Source organism: Passer montanus, unplaced genomic scaffold (assembly GCF_014805655.1).
Source record: "Passer montanus isolate IOZ18808 unplaced genomic scaffold, ASM1480565v1 scaffold41, whole genome shotgun sequence".
NCBI classification, from domain to species: Eukaryota; Metazoa; Chordata; class Aves; order Passeriformes; family Passeridae; genus Passer; species Passer montanus.
In genome coordinates, this window is record NW_024368930.1 from 3,522,348 (window position 1) to 3,543,772 (window position 21,425).

Here is a 21,425-nt window from a genome sequence, read left to right on the forward strand (position 1 = left end):
GGAACGGGAGCTCCCAAGGAGGAGCTGTCAGAGAAGAACATGGATTTCACTTTTTGTATAATAACCTGAGGGTCAGCCATAGCTCTGGGGACATCCCCAGTCTCAAGCCCCCTTCCTCCAGCTTATCTTTACACCTCCCTCTCCTCCCAGGACTGCAGACTCCCCCAGCCACTCACACTACAAATGATTGACCACAAGTTTCCTATCAGTCTGCTGAGGAAGGAAAACCAGGCCAGACCCAAACCCTTATACATGCACACCACTCCCTGCCTCTCCACACCACCCTCCAGACTGGCTTCTGCCCAAAATGATTTGTTTTGGTGCTTGAGTTTTCTTCCCTGCCATTGCACCTCCAAAAACAAGCTGTCCCTCCCAAGCCCCCGCTCATTTTTAAATGTGTGAAGTTCTTTTGGCAAGACAACCACGTTAGTTTTTCACCTCCAGCTTCTTATTTGCTGGCAGCTCCCTGTCCATTCTTTACAAACACTGGAAGTGTTCAGATTGATCACATTTTGATATGGAATTCTCTTTGTTCAGTAACATGCCCAAACATGAATAAATGTGAAGGAAAAGAACTGCTTCACATAATAATTATAGAAAATTCTCTTCCTGTCAAATCCTGTTATTTTCACAAAGACAGAGATTGTTTGGATCAAGGAAGGGAGGTCAGGTTCAGATCCTGGGGAGAGTGGTGTGTAGTGATAATAACACTTAGGATTTCTGCAGCATTCCTTATCCAGAGATCTGAGCCCTGTCTCCAGTACATTACAACAGCAGGATATGTTATCTTATGCAAACTCCTTCCTAAATTTCACAATAGCTGTAACAAGCAGGAATCATTAAATTAGTGTGGCTGAAAAACAGTCAGAGAGCTCCTTCTTTACTTTGCTTTTATCTAAATAAAATGAAGCAGTCAGAGCTGAGGCATTAGTCCTCTTCACTGTTTACCAATTATCTACATTACTCTTAATGATATATAAATACTAAAAGTAATAAAAAAAAAGGGGGAACCAGAAAGGAGTATCCAAACTCTCCTCCTTTAAGCAACCTCCCAGTTGCAACCCCTACAAATGCTCAGTTGCCCTTTTACTACATCTGGTTCAAAGGCCACTAAAAATGGGATTCTTTGCACTGACATCAAAGGGCTCTGAATGGGACTGTCTGAAACACGAGGGGAGACAAGATTAACTTCAGCTTTCTGCCTATAGAACTCCAGCAAAAAGTAACAAATAATAATCAGAAGATAAGGTTTTCTTGAGAACCTACTGATTTCAGCACATTTTTCCAACGTCAGCTACCACTGTGAAGTTGCTTGCTTTGTGAGAGTGGTGCAGAGTGTGCTACTAAACAGAGTTTGCAGCCTAATATGACCTTTTTTTTCAATAACACTAAGGAACACGGTGACTAAGAAGGAAGCAAGAGGGTGGGAAAAGAGGTATGAATAGTTTATAAAGCATTAGATTGGTTGTCTTTATTTAGGACCATATCTGTATTGATCAGGCTTTCCTCCTGGCCTGCTGTGAAGCTGTAAGAACAGGCATCAGTGCCAAAAAATCCTGCACTGCTGCTGAAACCCTACCCTACCTTTTAACTACAGGCTTTATTACTCGTGTAAATACATCCTAGGAACTCAGCTTTTAAAGTGGTTTCTCTCAGTAACCAACTTTACTTAAACACATCTGGAACTTCTTTGGAAGTCACAACTGCTTTGTGTAGTCACCTGTATGATGAAGGTTAAATGCTGTGGAATTACTGCTGGGGGCTCTGATTGCCCCACAATCACAGGAGTGGATGTATAAAGCAGGGATACAAGGGGCAGAGGAGTCCTAAACAAACCCAAGATTATGTTCCTAATTGAAATGGCAGCCCAGGGTTTTCGCATATAAAATCTGGAATCTGAGCTTACTTGCCTTAACATCATCTGTCTCAGCTGCTCCACATTCCAGGACTCCTTCAGCCTTGACCTCATCCCTGAGATTATTCTCCCTTCAGTCAATTAGAAGTTCTCAAATATACAATATTTATACCCAGCAATGAGGCAGATCTGCTGATTGCCTTTCTTCAGCTGCCTGGGTGGCCCTAAGAATGAGGAAGTGTCCCAGGATTGGGGAATTCCCATTGTCTGAGCCGGGCTCAGCACTGCCAGGGCTGCACGAGGGCAGCAGGGGATCTGGTGGAATTGGGAAGACTGAAGGTATAAAGAGAAGGATTCATTCTACGCATGTTGTCCATGGCTCTCAAGATTTATGCAAAGTACTCATCCACCCTAAGGATCTTGAAACTGGAAAAGAAAAAGGAATCTATGGAGTTAAAACAATTCTAAAGGAAAAGCTGAAAAATACTGTGAATTAGATCTGTTGGCTTCCAATCACTGCCTGCTACCTCCAAAACGACTACTGTTTTGTTTTGTTTTGTTTTTACTAAATGAAAACATAGTCATTAAATATATTTACAAAACTATTTTGCATCATGTATTAATATCGCTGACAATCGTATCCAGATAACTTTTATTTCTTATCCCAAATAAAAAAAAAATATTTGTTGCTATTTCCTTAATCATGTTTCTTGTTTTGAGAGTGCTTTATTTATGAAACAAAAAGTTCTCAAGTCATTAGGTAATATATGACCCAAACAACTTGATAATCAATGTAAATGACAATCAGGCCTACAATACCAGAAGTATTAATTCCTTTGATGAGAGTATCTTTCTTCCTGTAGAGTCTATGTCTTATCTTCTACTAAAGCTTACATTAGGTCATTTGGCCAAACCCTTGCCCTTAATTTCTGGACCCTGGTAGCTGATTTAAGAATATATTTTATTACTCCTTTTGTTTGCACAGCAGTGGGTGCTGATATGGTCTCCCCTGGCTCTTCAGAGATTAAAGCACACGGAAGAAAAAGTAGAATAATGTGGAAGATGCCTTCAGAATTTCCTGTAGAAAACACAATACTTTTTAGGAAAATATTGTTAAATCAGTTCACACACAACACAATTTTTTGTTTTGTCATATCTATATGTATGATACAGTTATATATGTCTCATTTCTATGATAAATTTGCATTATTATAATAAAAATTAGTAACAGTTGCAATAAGGAAAATGAAATTAATGAATCAGAATTTAGACTGATGTAATTGTTACTTGTAATACCTGCAACATGTAACCAGTACTTCCTACTCTCTCCGTGTTCTGTTAAACAGTAACTGCACAATAAATCTTTTTCTTTTCCCGATAAGTTAGAACACAATCATAAGCATTTGCCAAAATCAATCCTGTATCCAACAGCATGAGAGTACAATATCTAGAACTTCCTGATCTGAAGCAATTTTTTTTCTAGATATATAGCAAATGGAAATAACTTCAATTCCTTTTTTCAGAGATGTTTTGTCACAATATTTTTCAAAACGGAGCACCCATAGAACGGTGAGGCTGAACTGTAACTCTGCTGATGCTTGGGGAGCTTGACTTGAACACACACAGACCCTCCCTAACCCGGCAAAACAAAGGGTACAAACATTCAGGTCCCTGCAGTTCCTCATCCCTCAAGGTGAGCAAGCATTTCTTTCCCAGTTTGAGCATGAACTTCAATATACTGTCAAATTCAGTAATTTACAAAGGTTCTACTCCCCCCGTATTAATTACGAGAACATCTTGTCATTTGCACAAATAGTAAGGGAAAAAAAAAGGCAATTTAAATTTCCACAGAAAGCTGTGGGCTCGCTTGAGGCCATTGCCCTGCCTGGTGACCACGGTGCTTTTGTGAGCAGCTGGGAACACGGTCCACTCCAAGCCTCTCAATCTTCAGGCACTGACAAAAGGCAAGGCTTGACAAGCTGACAAAACGTGACATCTTAACGAGGTTTCTTTGCAAGTGTTACTGGACAGTCCACACCAGAAGCTGGAGTCGGGGGCAGGGCTGGAGAAGAATGTGAGGTTGTAGGGAACAGTGTTCCTCACTGGACAACTCCTGGGTGATCCTCCAACCAGTTTCTTACAGATTTTAGTGGACATGCTAAATTGGCATGATAGATAGAAAAAATTTTGGCTACATCTCTGTTAGTACTGAAACATTCTTAAATGAAACATTTTGATTTAAAATATCCACAATTAAGTTTTCAACCTGTCTGCATGTGCTCTCTCTAACATGTGCTTCCCAAGACAGGATATACTGCACATACTACTATAAGAAAAGATACAGCCAATTACCTTAAACCCTTACCTATTAGCACTTAATAACTGATATTATGATAGAAAATGGGGCCACAAGCTATCAGGTATTTTACACAATATGAAATTTGTCTTAAGTATTGCACTCTAGGTGGCTTTGCCTGCAAAGAGGTGCTCATAGGTAAGTAGGGAAAGGAAAGTATGAATAAATTGGTGACTTAATTTCATCCAGGGAAATCAGTGACAGAGTCTTGGGGGTGGGGAAAGAAAAAAAAACCAGCCCCAACAACTCTCAAATCTGTATCCCAGCTTTGACACAAAAAGCTGCGTTTTTATTACACAAGCGATTCCTCCTGGAATCACACACGGAGCAACAGGCTCAGGTAACTGGAAGGCGATGCAGGGAGCAGCAGGAGCAGCCCGGCGGGCTGTGGCTCCCCGGCGCGGCCGGGATGTGCTGCCCAGCCCGGCCGGTACCTGCCGGGGCAGCGGGGGCGGTGCGGGGCCGTGCCCGCCCCCGGCCCGCGCCCCGGGGGAGGCCGGCAGCTGTCGGCGGGTGGGAGGCGTCTGCAGCTGGAAAACAGCAGCTCGGGTTGCTGATCAGATTTGGGGGTGGGGTGGGAGGTGTGTGTGGGAAAAGCCGAGAGATGGATCTTCCCTTCTTTTGACAACACTCTCCCCTTCAGGACTAAGTCTGCACTGGAGGAAATTAACAGCGAGGGAGAAGCGCTAATCACACCTCCGTGTGGGAGCCAGCTCCCGGGAGCAGCGTGTGCCGCCAGCCCCAGGATATTCCCTGCCTCCAACCTGAAGTGATCCCTCCTGGAACGGTTCAGTCGCGCCTGCAGTTCACCTTTGCCTGCAGTTAACCAGCGTGCAATTTGGGTTTAATGGAGCTGGGTTTATTGTTCCTCTTTGGACTTACGATTACGTCGACTGCAGGTAACGTGAATTTCTTTCTTTCTTTGCCCACTTCCACGCATGCACACAAAGAAAGGCTGGGTGGTTTTTTGTGTTGCCTTTTTTCTTTCCCCCTCCTACCAAAAGGCTGTAAGCAGCAGCCCACTCCGGTGCGCTGTAAAGAACGCGACTGCAAAGCCATCCCTCGGCCGCCCGTAGGTTTGTCCCGAGCCCGGCGGGCTGGCGCTGCAGCCCGGGGCGCGCACGAACATAACGGTGCTCCCGGCGCCCCGGGACTCCGCAGGGAGCGGGGATGGGTCGGGCCCGGCCCGGGGGGGCTGCGGGCGGGGGAGTGCAGGGTCGGGGCGCCGGGAGCTGCCGGGATTCGCCGGGATTTGCCGGGATTTGGCGGGAGCTGAGCGCCGCTGTTGCAGGGAGCGCGCTGCCCCGGCCCCGCTCCGCGCTGCCGGCGGCCGGCCCGGGACACCGCGAGCGCGACGAGAGCGGAGCGGCGGCGGCCGCGGGCGGCAGGGCCAGGGCGGACGGCGGAGCGCTGCGGCACCGGGCCCGCCGCTGCACTTGCTACACCTACAAGGACAAGGAGTGCGTGTACTACTGCCACCTCGACATCATCTGGATCAACACCCCCGAGTGAGTGCGGGAAATGGCGGGCGGGGGCGGGCGGGGTCCGTGCGGGACCGGGGGAGCCCAGCGCGGCCCCGAGCCCGCAGCGCCGGCACCTGCCCGGCCCGGACCCGCACGGGCGTGCCGGGCGGGGGGACAGCAGGGAACGGCGGCGATTTCCCACGGGAAATGTGGTTCGAACATCTCAGAGCCCGCTGGGAGAGCAGAGTAGTGTGCGTGCGTGCAGATGTGCCAGTTTTGATACAAATTAGTGTGGAAAAATACCGAGACGTTAAGATAATGTTTGAAAAAGTCAATATGCCAGATTTTAGGGTGTTACAAAAGAAAGCCTTTTACAACCGTGCTCTGCGGAAACGCAAGCTTTTGTTTCAACTCGTAATAAAAACAAATTTTGAAGCCGTTTGCCCTGGACTGGAAGTTCTGAGCTCCACACAGGGCGGTGGGGGTGGAGCACACGTGCAGAAAAGCTGCTCTGCACTGACAGTGCTCAATGGGAAGAAAGCATCCAGGAAGACTGACACTTTGCCTACATCCCAAAGGTTAGAGGCCTCCTTTTCCTACACCACTGTATATATCCTGTCTTGCTGAGTAACCAAAACAGATTTGTAAAGATTCTGCCAGCTAACAGGTTCCTGTAGCAACCCCAGCGATCAGTTCAGTACAAAAATAATTAGGACATCAGATGAACCTGAGAACAAATGACTTCAAGAATTCAAGATTTTCAGACTCTGGGATGTGAACTTGATGTATTCTGTTGTAATGATTCAGATCTGCCTTTGAATCTATTGCAAAGCTTTTAATGAGATTAAAATAAAAGGAGTAGAAAAATAGAAAGTAGCCATAAACTGGGTTAAGTCAAATGGGGTTTAGGGCACTTAATTTGTAAATTCACGTGTGTGTCCTGGCTAGAGGCCATGTCTGATGACGTCTTTTGAACTTCTACCAACCTGTGAGTATCATGTATTCACACAAGTCATTCAATTCTTCGAGTTCCATACCTGCACTAATCCTCCCCAGGATTACTTAGGGTTATTTTAGCCAAATATTTATGACTCAGTAAATTTAAGTCAGACCTCACCAGTGAAAATGGGGGAATGACATTCCTTCTCCCCTACGCACTGAATAAATAGACTTCTGCTAATTTTAAACACACGCTACTTTTTTTTTTTTTTTTTGAGATCCTGTTTTAAGTCTACAGGACTTAAAATTTTCATTCCATGGCCAAAATTATTTAGTGTGCATTAATTCACTGATGTGGAGAGTTTTCCTACATGAAAGTTTTGTGCCAGTATCACTAAAGAAAGAACAAAAAATTAGAAAACAAGGCATTTAATATTTGCATGATACCTGTAGAATTGGCAATGAAGTCTGTATAATAATCCAAATATTAAACATTTGGGGTTCTAAGTCTTTGTTTTCTTAACTGGAGTCAGTTGTACATAAAATAGCAGCAGATCTGTAAAGTCTACCCCTGCTGGGTATAGGTTAACCTGAAATGATTTAATGTGAGGACTAGGAAATTCTCTTTTTATAATTTTTATGCCATGTGATGGGATGTTTCTATGCAAACCATGGAATGAATACATTCAATTTTAATATTAATTATTCACACAGAATAATACCTTTTAGCTCCAAAGACATGAACTTGTATAACCTAACAACACTGCTGGAACTGGGTGAATTGGGGTGCTGGGAGGTTGACAAAGAGTGGGTGGGTGATGGTGAAATTAGCCTGGAATTAGTCCAGCAGGGACTGAATTTCCTGGGCTCTGTCTGAAGTGGGCAGCTTTGCTGACCTGCTCCATGGACAGGTGACTGAGGCACAAAACTCTTGCTGAAACAGCACAGTTGTGATTTCAGAAATCCCAGGATGCTTCCTAGGAATGCTCCCAGGGCAGAGGTAAACATTAAATTAAGTGTATTGGATATTTTGAACCATTTCAGTGCAACAAGAGCAGGATTTAACATTCCATGTGCCAGAGCAGCACTAATTCTGCTCTGGTGATTGACTTGGAATTACATCTCAGGAAGTCAAGAAGTTCTTCTGGATGTGAATGAGGGGAACCAGGCCTGCTTGGGCAATTTAATATCCTGAGCAAGTTACACTACTTCTTTGAAATGGAACTAACCACGGGATGTGTACAGATGGCTGTTTGTGAAAGGGGCTTTTACATTGCTCTTGTACACATGTTGTGGAAAGTTTTTATATTTACTAAAAATTTGGCTCCAATGCAGCTTGCAGGATCATACACACAGTGAGAGGTCAGAAAGTTGGTGTTAAAGTTTGGAGAAGTTTTCCTGACATCTGTTGATTCTGGTATTTTTCTTGCTTATTTAGTTTTCTTCCCCACTACATCAAACCCTACAATTGCTTCTTATGTTTTTCTTTCTTTTGACCCTGACTTATTTATTTCACTTTATCTTTTCTTGTTCCCCACAAAATTTCCTCACTACTTTCTGTTTTCAGGCTACTCTTGCCTTTATACTTTAAAAACAAACTTTAATTCCTCCTCTGGTTTCTTCTGCTTTTCCCAACAAGAGCTGTTAAGGATTGTTGTAATATATTCAAAACAAATCTTGGTCATGGCCTCTCCTCCTTTTCTGGAAAAGCAGTTAAAGTTTTTATTGAAGCTGTTGGAGGCAGAGTGACAATAGAAGGTCTATTTCTATCCCTGCTGAGAAACCACTTAGATCAGCAGGGCGACAGTTGTAGAAAAGCACAAAATTGCAGAATGTGGAGCCTCTGACTCCCTGCAGCTTTCACCAATTGCATGAGAAATTATCTCTGCACACATATTTTGAGTATTACTCTATACTTGACTGTGAACCACTGCTAGTGCAGACCACGAGGAGCACCAGTGTTGTTTGGATATAGTGAGTCTTTCATTCTGGGAACAGTGGGAAAGTGAAAAGAAGATGACCTAAAGAAAGGCAGGTAAGTCAGAAGAGAATAATGCAATTATGTGGTGTAGACAAACAAAGGTTGCATAACGAGGTAATTAAAAGCTGGTAAACTGCTCTCCCTGATAAGATTGATTAGCCAGGAATTAGTTTGCAATGTATTTTTTTTTGTCAAGTGATTAATTATGCTTATCTTGATCTATAGTTACAGACACATTTTAAAGAATTAATTGTCTTTCAAACAGTACCCACTACATAATACAGGAACAGCTTGATGCTTAATTTTGTAAATTAAAGAAGAAATTATAGGCAAGAGAAGAAAATATGGGCAAGACTACTTTTAGATCTGCACTTCTTCAGAGGGGTCCTATATTTCAATATGAACTGAGGTTGTACATCCAACAGCAATAACAACAGTTAATTATAACAGTTCCTTCAGGTAATAACATGAATGTTGCTGCATGAAGCTCTGTTGATGCTCAGAATGATGAGTGATAGATTAAAAAGGTGACAATTCCTAAGAAAGTGTTACTATCATGAGGGCACAGATACTCAAGTGGTCTTCAATTCTAAAATAAAAGTGTAGTGAGCATCTATGGCAATAATCCAGACATTTCCAAAGGAGAATTCCTCCCTCAAACTAAGCACCAAAAATAAGAACATTTCTTTTGAAGGGTCTAAACCAAAGCAAAAGTGGTTTTTTCTTTCCTAAATGACATGTCACTTTGGTATTTGTTATTATGTTCAAAAGAGGAGTGAATGAAATTCTGTGACCACACAGTAAAGTCCAGTTATGTGATGATCTAAGAGTTCTGTCAGCCAGTTAACATGAATTTCTGAATCAGGAAAATTGGATGGAAAAAGTGAAAGGCAGATTTTGATTTTGTGTTGCTGCTCTGATCCTCTGTACTTAACACATGTTCTGTTTCCTCTGGGGAAGGACAGGGACAGGGCTTGTGTCTGTCTGCTGTGTGGGACACACTGGGAAGGGATCTGGTCGGTGTCCCATGCTGTGGGAGCAGGTGGGGACACTGGAAGGATCTGATATTTTGTCACTTAATAAAAAAAATTGTTTCTGTGACTCAAGCAAGTCAGATAATCCTTAGCAACAAGTTAGCTCCAGATAGTGCCCAAGAGAAATGTGTTTTCCTGACCTCAGGTGACCACTGGCTGAGGTGAGAAAGGCTTTTCAGACACTTGTGGCTGTGTCTGTAAGTGATGATGAATGGGTTTGTCAGGAGCTAAACAGCCTGAGCAGATCCCACCTGCACCCAGCTCTCCCACAAATAAGAGTTAATGATCTTTGCTCATTACTGACTTAGGTTACCATCAGAAAGTCATCTCAGAATGGAAACAATCTGTAGCCTATCACTCACAGTTTTACTCACACACACACACAGATGATGTCTCAGGATGGTGTTCCAACAGACAAGATTTAATACAATTCTGCTCTAACTGCATGTGCTGCTGGCCAACTTTTCCTTCATAACATCCTTTTGTTACCTGCATCTCTTTGGTGATTGAATTTTGTTGAACAGAAGCCCACATAACAAAATTTAAGATGTTTTTAATCCTCATGGACATTAAGTGATGTCCTAAATTATTATAATTACTCCAATTCTGGATAATTATATTTATCATTAAATAAGGATAGGTGATGTATTGGTGTGAAGTATTTTACTGGAAATAAAAGTACACAGCTAAAGACCTCTTGTTCAGCAGAACAATTAAGCAGGTGCTTATAAACTCTAGATCAGATTGAAAATGCCTGCTAGTCAGAGGCATGATGATAAAACAGTGGCTGCCAGCCAGGAAGCTCAAATAAGGAAGCTGATCTGTCAGCTGAACAGTGCACATGGTTAACCTTCAGAACCAAGTGCCAAAACTGAAATGATGAATCTTTGTTGAGTTGATTTGATTTTTCTGAATGAAGCTCGCCCTGATTTTGCAATCTTTACTATCCATGGGAACATGTGGAATCTGTTTGTCTTGCAAAATCTTCATGTGAAATGAAGATTATTTCAAATAGATTTACTGAACATAGTAAGAGGCTCCTGCTGTAATTGTTATATTTTGTTGTGGACAAACTAATTTAATTTTAGGCCTCTCTATTCAAAGAGATATTCTCACATTTTAAAATGTGTACTGACCTCACACTTGCAGTGTCTCACTGTCTGAAGTGTGCATAGCTTGCATGCCCTCCTCAGTCTAGAAGTAGAATATTTCCTCTGAGCTTACTGACAGAACTCCCAGGACTGATGTTTTTCAGCAACCTCAGGAAGACTTGAAATGATTTGGTCGTGCAGTTCCAATCCCAGCCCTGCAGGAGCTGGCCCTGAGAAGATGAGGTCAGGGATGAGACACGCTGATAGCCAGGGCTTTGAAATTTCACCACTGCTGCTCCTGCTGGTCTAATTCTAAGAATAAACACTCTTGAGGGCTGTCAAACCACAGTCACTTTCACCAGTCTTACATTTTAACACCATGTGTTTATTTTTCCCCGGGTTTTTGTTTCATTTGTTTTTAAACCAGCGGTGGGTTTTGAACTCTACAGGCTGTAGAGAGAGGTAGGAACATGCATTAGTGTGTGTTCCTTGTGTGCACTGCTGGGGTGGCTTCTGAAGCAGCAATAAATACCCTGAGTTTTAGTTTGAAAAAATCTTAATTTGATTCATTTCATCCATATTTCCCAGCTGCTCTGCCTTTTGGGCTTTACCTCAGTGGTTTTGTGCCACTGTAAGTGATAAGAACCATGTACTGATAGTACTGACTGCCAGTCAGAGGGAGAACAGGAGTAATGTGAATTTGGGCCTGACAGACAGAAGATGCTGCTCCAAATTTTACTGATTTCTTTAAATTAGTGATCATATATCTTGTAACGTGGCTGGGAGCAGATTGGGGTTGACATGAGGCACTGAAGGAGATGCTGAGAGTTGTTTTGAGAGAGGTATTTCTGTGACACACTGGCTCAGTTTATTAGGTCAGGTGAGCTCTACCCAGCCGCTCTGGGGATTTGGGGTGTTAATGGACACCCCCAGGCTTGCTTCACATTGTTTACCCCAATAAATATACCCCAGCTCTTCACTGCACAACTCAGCTATTGTTCTGACCATATTTGAGAAACAGAACCTGTAACACCCCTTTGGCAGCCACAGGAGGAGGATGGAGAGTGATAAACAGCCTCCAGATTCTCACCGAGCCTGACCTGGGTACCAAGAAGCCCCAGGGGGAGGAAAATCAAAGAACTCACGTGGTCAGTGAACCTGAGCGTGAAGCAGATGTGTGCAATCCTTGGCTTATTAGATTATCTAAGTTAGCTGTAATTAATGAGCTAAAACTAATTGGCATCCTTGCAAATTAGCAAGTATTAATTAAAGGATAAGATAGCAAGGTCATGGAGGTGCCTGCTTTTGGATAATAGGAGCCTGTCAGTATCTAGGAACACTGAGCACTACTCAACTGAGGGTGTGGGAAGGAAAGGTGTGGCTATAAAGGATAAAAGTTGTTTCATCTGAAAATGGCTTTAACTTCAAAAAACTACTCAGAAAAAGTGCAGCTTCTGAGAATGTGGACAGGGTGACCAAAGGAACAAGTCAGGCATCCTTTGGAGATGTTTTACTCCTTGAATAATGGTAAGAATGGGTTAATATGGGAGGTGCCTCTATTGTGAGCTCCTAAAAACCCACGCCTGTTACAGGAAGAGCTGGAGCCAACTTCCAGAGCAGCCAATGATCTCTTCATCTGTAAAGCTACACAGTGCTACTGCAGTGCCTTTATATTAAAATATACACAGAAATATCTGTTATTTCCCCCAGGCATCATCCTTCATTCTAGGGACATTTTGTCTCACTTGGAGCATGGTGAATTTTGCTTCCTTTACTCTCAGTGGTCCTTACAGGGAACCCACACATTTTGGGATTGTCTGAAAACACTGGAGACTGTTGGGAGCCTTGCTGGCCTGGATGTGTGCCAGAAAATATATTGGCTGAATCCTGAAATCACAGCATCTAAGATGGTTGCTGCAACCCCCTCATCCCTTTGTTTTGGCTGAAACTCTCCAGTGCCCTGGAGGTATCTGCTGTGTTGAAGTGGCTGGGAAAGTAGAAGATAATAGCAGCTCATAGATCAATTATAACATAGCATGAGAAACTCAGCCACATGTTATAAAAGTAAAATAAACCAATTGGATTTGTCTGCCTGAATTCTGAGCCTTCATTGTGAGTGGGGGACAGCAGGACTCAGGCAAATCTTAATTCCCAATTCAACCTGAAGGTATTAATCCTTCAACAGGCACTTTTCTTCTGTGGAAGATTTTCACTCTTTCAGAATGGCTGTTCAGTGGAAAAATCACTTGGTACCATTTTCTTGGCACTTCCTTTCTTTTTTTTCAACAAACAAATGCTTATTTCTGTTGATTGAATGGCAAAACCTTCCTCCAAGAACTAGCTGGCTCTTAGGGGGAGAGTTTTTCTGATTGTGTTTTGTGGACACGAAGTACACAAATAATCTAGTTTATTTCAGCCTCTGATATCCAATCTGACAAGAACACACTGTGCTTGGGTTAGTTCTGTGCTGCTCTGTTATACATGAGATTATCTTCGGTTCATTGTCTGTTGCATTGACTAACCATAATTACAACACATGGAATAATTGCAAGTACTGGAGACCTGTGATGGTTTTGTTGTTTTGTTTGGTTTTTTTGGGGTTTTTTTTGCATACAGAGTAAATAACAAATAGCTTATACTGAAGAAGCAACTATTTCCTTAAGCTCAGACCTTCTCTTTGTTAGAAAATGCTAAAGAACTGAGCATGCAGACCTTTATGCATCCACTGGCTGGCTGGAGTAATCAAAGTGAACCTCCCAAAAGAGTGCAATGCCTCAGAAATCACAGATTTGGATATTGCCAATCAGATATCAGTTCAAAGAAGTACCTTGGAAAGGCTGATTCAGAAATGTCTAGGTTTGCTTATTCTCCACTTTGTAGAGAAGAAAGGCATAAAGGACTCACAGTACACCTTAGCTGTAAATATATTTTAAACTCATATTAGTTTACTTCAGGAGAATTTAATTCTCCTAAAGGAAGAAATGCTGCATACTGAGTTAAAAGTCAGGAATTCAAATTTTCTTGTGAAATGTAAACCTTAAAAAAAAAAGGAATTAACTAAAAACCTGTGGATGCTGCAGAGAAATTTCCAAAAAATTAGTAAATGGCTTGGTCCAGGGACTGGGTCATAAAAGACAGTGTAAGGAACTGGTAGTTGAGGATCCCCCCAGTTCTCTGCCCCACTCCAGCCGATCCTTATCTTCACTGAGGGGACACAAAGTGCCCTGTGCATATACAATTCATCAAACTCTTTGTGATTATTGTTGGAAAGACTTTGGGTTGCTTTTGAAGTGTACCTTGTTTGAGTTTGAAGTTTTGGATTAGAAGCCAAAACCAGGCATATTTGGATTATTGTATTTCTATCTCTGACTGGCAAATCTGCACATTACCTTACACAAAAACTTCACTTAATTCTGGTCTTTTGAAACTGAAACACTTGAAAATGTCATTGCATTGGCACATGCTGCTGATCCACTGAGAATGAAGTGGCCTTGAATACATTTTCTAAGCTATGAAGCATAATGTACTTAATTAGAAAGATCAGAAGAAGTATCTAAAATATCACTTTCCTCCTTTGCTTAAGGCTGTGATTCATGGCTCTTATCACTTGTAATTATAATTATATCCTCCCCTCCTCCCTGTTTGCTGGAATTTACTGTCTCTTAGGAAAGGCAGCAGATTGGTAATGGGCCTTTTCCTCAATCACTGGAGTTCACATAGTGATGGACTGAGGTAAAATCAAAAGTTGATGACAATTCTGGTTGGTCCATTAATTTTCCAACTGCAGCAATTAAGAATAAAGCTCATGCCCTTCTTTCTCTCTGGCTATTCAGGCAGAGCCTCTGATTCAGGGCAAACTGTGACTCAGTCCCACAGAGCTTTTGGTAAAACTTAACTTTAGAGTAAAAAAGCCCAGTATCATATTTTGAAAGAGTGAACTTTTGAACAAGGAACCACTTTAAATAATGAGACTAGCATATTATAGTGTTTTATGCCTCATTAGCATAATGTAGGATGACATCTGCAAAAGCTTCAAGAAGCTTCTTTATGCCCTGGCAAACTATCTGTCATTAAACAGGGCTCTCACATTGTCTAAAACACACAAAATTCATCTTTCCATTTCAGTCTCAGTTGGAGCAGGAAGTTGAATTACAGAATTTTACCAGACAGTTTTCATAGAGGGTTTGCCACTGTTAAAATTAAAGGAACTTTCTCCCACTCCTGCTTCTAAATACCAGTTCTTACTTCATAAAAAACATGAATGTATAAAAAAAATACGACCATGGAGCAATCATTTGTCAGAAGTTCCCTGCATTAGCCATTTCACATTCATTATTGTAAAGCAGATGTCAGTATAGAATTATTAATACTCTTAAATTATAAAATGGGACTTGCTCCTAATCCTAAAGACAACAAAAAGCTTTTTAAATGATGGTTTGAGAAGGGAGGCCAAAATCAAGTCCTAAAGTCTTTTAAGACAAACATGGGTGTTCTTGGTCTCTCCTGGCATAGGAGTAAAGTGGTGAAAATAAGGAACATTTTCTGCATGGAGGCAGACCAGGATCTGCTGGAGAAAAACCATCCCCTGGGCTCTGAACACAGAAGAACTGCTTGTGGTTTTCTCTCAGGATGATTTTATGGTCAGCCTAACTCTGACAGGTTCAGGCTGTGAAAGACAAGATGCACAGTTACAAATGTACTACGAGTGCAGAGGCTTGAATAAATTATTTGCATCAGATGTACTGATGTTGCATCAAAATTATTGCACAGATTAGGAAAATAATGTTTCTGAACCTTTCAGCCCACCATGTGTGTGGGAAAATGGAAAATTTGCAGCTTTCCCATTAGCAGCCTAATGATGTTTTTATGAAAGCAAATGAAAGAAGCAGAGCTATGTGAAGGTAGTGGTTCCAGACTCATTATTCAGGCTTTGTTCTGTAACCTTTCTGTAACCTTTCTAGATTGACTCTGACTTCCTCTTCCCTGTCTTTTTTTTTTCTTTGCTTTTTTTTTCCACTCCTCCCCTCCTCTTTCTTGCTTTTGAACATGAGATTCTCTTCAGATTTTTAGCTTTTTGGATTTGTGGCTTGCTTGGCCCATCCCTCAAGTCCTCAGGAACTTTTGTGAGACTCCAGAAGTTTCATGGGGAGTACAGCTGCTGTTGATTGAGATTCTTTAACAGCTTGGAAGAGAGTAATTTATGACATCAGTCCAAACTATCCAACTCTTTTTTGGGAATTTTAGGAGGCAGTGATGAACCATGTCCTTTTCTGATAAGAATATTGACTATAACCCATTAAAGAGCAAATCATGCAGGGAAATAAAGAGAGGTACCTCCTACTGTTTCTTGGTGTGCTGCAGCACAGAATAGGACCTCTCACAGAAAAGTAGAACCATGCAAGAAGGATTATCTGGGAGTTTCTTGCGTGTGTAACTCCACGGGTCATGTTCCAAACATGATGCAGTAAATGAATAGTGCTGACAGTTTTCTCAATTTCTCAATTTCAATGATAAAATTAATGGCAAAACAGGCTCAGAACCATGAACTACATGAAAACTACACAATGTTCCTGATCTGGTGAAATCAGCACAGCTCCTCTGTCACTTCAGACCAGCCAAGGCACTGAATGTGACAGATTTTGTGCTGGGGAAATCAACACAACACAGGAATAAGGTGTAAAATAAACAATAACCGGGGGTTATATTTGCATCACCTCTTAGGTATTCCAATTTTTTTTTTTTTTACTAGAGTAGCTGGCAACTAATCCTTCCAGTTGAGCTAACTGCTAATTTACAACTTGGTGAAAGCCTGAGTTGATGGAGCAGAAGTTATGATCTGATACAGGGAGAACTTAGATGAGGACAGGGTTTGATTTTTCTGCCACTATTTATTGCCTTCCATCAACAGATCACTAAAATAGAAAAGAGATGGAACATAATTTTAATTGGTTCCTGTGTGATTCTCACGACAGGAGGACTGTGCCATATGGACTGTCTAACTACAGAGGCAGCTTCAGAGGCAAAAGGTCCACAGAGCAGAGTCAGAGTGCTCCCCAGTCCTCGCTCCGGTGTTCCTGCTGGGATGCTCACGACAAGCAGTGTTTGCAGTTTTGCAGAAGAATGCAGGACAGAAGGAGGTGAGTGTCTTTCCCCGTCACTGCAACCTGGCCACGTGATGAGGCTATTTCATAGAGATAAATTAATCAGGATGTATTTATCAAGAGGAACTGATTAAAGGTAATGATTTGAAATAAAACTCCCCTCTGCAGTTGTGGTGGGTTAACCCTGGCCAGCAGCCAAGCACTTCCACTGATGCTTGTTCACTTCCCCTTCAGTGGGATGGGGGAGTGAACAGGCAGAAAAAAAGCAGGAAAACTCCTGTGTCACATCAGAGTTTAATAAGTGAAGGAAAGAGGCCAGAGCCAGCCACTACTGCTTGGAATTTTCTTTTTTTTCTGTTTCTTTTTATGATGTGGTGATTTTGAAACAGCAGATCTGTCTAGTTAGGGATATGCTGAACATTGCACTGCTCTGGAATGTTTTATGCAGTCTAACAAAGAGCATGACATTGTCATTTCATCTATGGGGATATTGATGAGAACACAGTGACAAGTTTAGGCAATCTCTATTCTACAGAAATCATGGATCAATGAAAAAGACAGAGGAGAAAGACCAGTGCAGGGAAGAGGAACACAATTTTGTTCAGTAGCACAGAGATTCTGGAGGATTCTGAACAATCAGGTATGTGACAGATGCTTAATGTTAAAAAGAAATATTCACTTTCCATAAATGTTCTTTGTATTTGCAGAACCCTTCATTTTTTCAACTGAATATTATCACTCCTTCCAAAAGTAAAGGACAGAATTTGGCCCATGAGTTTGTTTGTTTTGGTTTTTTTTCCCCTAATTTAGTTTTTAAAACAAACTTTACTGTACTCAGAACTGCTACAACCTTTCCTGTGCTGATGTAACTCCTTCAAAAGGATTATTTGGCTATAAGCCAATACATGTTTTGGCTTTTTTTTTTAGGACAAGGGCTGTTCCTGTCTATCATGTTTTTCCTCATTTAGCACTGCAGCAAATTAAGCTACATATCCCAATGCAGTGCTCCAGTAAAAGCTGAAGTGTTAAAGTAAAGAAACAGGAAAAACTTTGTGGAAGAAGTATCTGGAGGGAAAAGTAAATCAGCTTTTGATGTCAGGTGTCAGGAGGTTACTGCGACCCAGTAGTCAGCTTCAAATATTGCCACTTCTAAAAAAGTCACACCAATACCCCAAATTTTTTGCTATGAAGGGAAGCCCTTGGATTAGAAGTCCCCAAGCTGAATTTGTTGCTGTGATTATTTGAGTAGAGCTAATTAGAGAACTGTGTAGAGCTTTTTCTCTTGGTTATGTGTACACAGAGCAGCCAAAATTTTCTCAGGTAACAGGGACTTAGTGCTGAACATTCAACAGTTTGGCTGTATTTCTTTGTTGGTTTGTTTTCTTTAAAGCTTTAACATTTATTTGCTGGAGCTCAGAAACAAGAACTTAAACTACAACTCTCCCTTGAGATGGACAAACTTGATGCTTCAGTGTGATGCCAGTGGAGAATTCCGCAGCAGGCAACACTTGCATTTCAGCAGTGCCCCTCTGAGGGCATGGGAACCTGGATGAAGAAGCTTTTCTCCCCTCGAGAGAGCCTCAGAAAAGGATAATCTTTATCATGTAACCTGGCAGGGAATGTATCACTATTGAGGAAAACTTCAAAGGCAGACCCAAACTTCAGCAATGCAAAGCTTCAGGAAACGTTTTTCTGTGATTTAAACAAGTACAATAGAAACTGTTCCACTCACTGCTTGCTCTGTGTCTGAAGAATCCATCCACAGCTCTGTGCAGGCAGCTGCAAGTGGAGAATGTGGAGAGTTAGAGGGAGATTGCCTCTACATCAGTTCTCATTAAGAATAAACAGATACAAAATATTTCTCTTGTTAATGTACGCAAGCCTGAATCATCATATTGTAACTTCGTGGCAGATGTTTAAATGACAGTATCTATGCAGAATAAATATGAATGGCTAATATAAATATTATTATAAACTATAGCAAGTTAAGAGTATACATTGAGTATTCAATAGATTACCTAATTTAGGCACAAGTTATTCCTGCACTTGGAAGTTCCATTCAAACACACTTGCAGTGATTATTTGGGGATGCACTGTAGTTGGTGAACAGAACTTCAGTGATTCATCCCAAAGAATTTTCCTACAGATGCAAGGCTAGGACTGTGGAACTTGATGCCATCAGAGTAATTTCTGTGCTGGCCATTTGCTGTCCCAGGCCCCTACAGGTCACACCCACAGCACATCTTTGGGCTTTGCCAGTGCTACAAATCCCACCTTTATCTCTCCATTGAAACACCAGCACCAAATGACCCAGAAACTTGGCAATAAGGATTAAATCCAACCCTGGACATTTTTCAGTGTAAACGATTTCTTCAGAAATTATGGACTTCTTTTTGCTACAAGGACGCAAGAGTAAGAAAAGGAAAAAGAGTAACTTTTGCAAATCCTGTCCTATATTATTTAAAAAGAGAGGAAAACCCTTATTTGTGACATTACAATTTTTTTTTTGGGGGGGGGGTTTACTGACCTTTCATGCAGACTTTTCCCAGGGCACATAGGTTAAACTAACCCCCTGTTGTTAAATTATATTTTAGAAGAAGAAAGATGGAGACCAAAAGAAAAGTGAAAAGAAATCAACAGTAAAAATATCTCTATAGGGCTTAAACCAGTGGTAATAGCTTTTGTTCAAAACAAGAAAGGGAGGTCTTTGCCAAAACATATGATATATTTTATATATATGTGGATATATTTCATAAATAAATTATTACAGTTATAAAATTAAATATATCTTTCAGTTATTGCATTTGTATCAGTTTCTTACTTGCTGTGTAACTGATTTTGTACATTTATAGAAAATAGATTATTTATTGTATAAAACCACTACACATACTATTTTTCCGTATTCTTTTTTAAAAGACATTGTATAGTTTTGGGGATTTTAAAAAAGAATCAGGCTTTGTTATGAAGAATGCTTAGTGTTCCTAATGTTCCTTTATGAGCAAAACCTGGAAATTTCTTCCCCTGCTGAATCCCTCCACACAGGTCCCAGAGCTTGCTGCCTTTAAGAGGTTGATAATTCTCCTGACAGTCTGGGAGTTGAGTAGGAAAACAGGAAAACAAATTCTGTGCTAGTAATTATGCATAAAAAGTGAAGTTTCAGTTTTGTGTCCCCTTTGCTATAAATGTAACCCTCATCTGTCCCCTAACCCTGGCACAAACGAGTGTCCTGAGAGTTCTTTCAGTGGACAATGTCTCCAGCCCCAAGCACATCCCAGTGCTGAACAAGCCTCCAGATTCTCCTCAGCTCAGCCTTCACATGACCTGCTCAGCCTGTGTTTGGAATTCTCCTGTCTTCCCCATGGGAATTCAATTTAAATGTTGCATTTGAAGATGGATTCACACCTTCCCCAGTCCCAAATGCTTTAATTTAATTTTAAACAATCACAAAAAAAAAATTCTAGCTGGATTCTTTCTTTGACATGGAGGCAGATTTAGCCCTTCAGTGGAGGGCAAAGATGTTATTGTTGTTTTTTCTCCTTAGGAAAGAGAAATCCCTTTTTTCCCCCTATATGAATTCCACATTGAAGGGGTTTGGTTTTGGGACTCTGGTGCCAATGTACCAGTTAATGTAAAAATCAGTCCATTGTGAATACAGCAAAAGAATGAAAATGAGAAATAATGTTGTATCAAGCTCACAAGAGGGAAAAGTTAACTGTAGATATTTCCAAATAAACCTATAAACCACAGAATTTACCTGAAAGCTGTGTGTGCTGGATTCTAGCTTTGAACTATCGTTGTTCCATCTGGGAACAGTTAACAACCATGAGACAGTTTTTACCTAATTTCATGTTTATAGAAAATGTCACCAGTAACATTCCTCATTGACTCACTACCTAATTTTTAATTTGTACTACAAGGTGTTAAGCTAATTGGAAGTACAACTCTTTAAAAGTTATACATAGAAATAAACTCACATACAACTAATCTATGTTTTTAATTAAGAAACAACACTTAAAATCTGATAAATCATAAAAGGATTATTTGCAAAAGTTAGAATTAAAGGCTCTTTCATCTTTCAACATGTAATGTTAGCATAGTTAGGTGTCCTCAGAATCAGTCTTGTTCTGGGATATTATTTTGAGGACATTTGTACTTTTGTAACAACAAATTAGTTCCAGTTCTTACTCCATTCAATGTAAAACCATATATGTACAAATCTGCTATAATTCTGTCAGAGTTCCATAGCATTCATTCTAATTCCCAGTACTAAAAGTTCAGTTTTGTGTTGTTAATAGCAATAAAAACAATAAATGATCAAAAGCAAAGAAAGCTATGTAGAAAGGAGCTTTGGAAGAATTTAAGTTTTATCCTCAAAGAGATGTGAATGCAGCCCCCAGGCAAAGGGCTGTGAGGGGCAGGAGAGCCCTGTTTGGTTCCCTGTGTTCCCAGAAGGAATTCCAAGGAGCTCAGGGCTCAGAGCAAAGCCCTTCAGGCAAACTCATCAGCAGGAGAGGGGAAGTGCCATGGAACAAGGTCTCCATCAGCTGCACCTCCCCTCCTTGGCTGTGCCTTGTGACAGCCACCGGGGGTCTGGCAGTGACAGTC

The 21,425-nt window shown here is 41.2% G+C and overlaps 1 protein-coding gene across 2 annotated transcripts; it reads left to right on the forward strand.

The window, feature by feature from the left end:
* The first annotated feature begins 4,740 nt into the window (after positions 1 to 4,740).
* EDN3 (endothelin 3) lies at positions 4,741 to 21,014 on the forward strand. Of its 2 annotated transcripts, XM_039719395.1 has the most exons (6): positions 4,741 to 4,760; positions 4,855 to 5,110; positions 5,503 to 5,719; positions 16,692 to 16,856; positions 17,356 to 17,460; positions 18,211 to 21,014. In XM_039719395.1, the coding sequence occupies exons 2-5, from the start codon at positions 5,059 to 5,061 to the stop codon at positions 17,426 to 17,428; spliced, it is 507 nt and encodes a 168-aa protein (XP_039575329.1). In that variant the 5' UTR covers positions 4,741 to 4,760; positions 4,855 to 5,058; the 3' UTR covers positions 17,429 to 17,460; positions 18,211 to 21,014. The 2 variants fall into 2 exon arrangements, with proteins under 2 accessions (XP_039575329.1, XP_039575328.1); XM_039719394.1 differs by lacking the exons at positions 4,741 to 4,760; positions 4,855 to 5,110 and having other exon boundaries at positions 5,176 to 5,719.
* Positions 21,015 to 21,425: the final 411 nt, after the last annotated feature.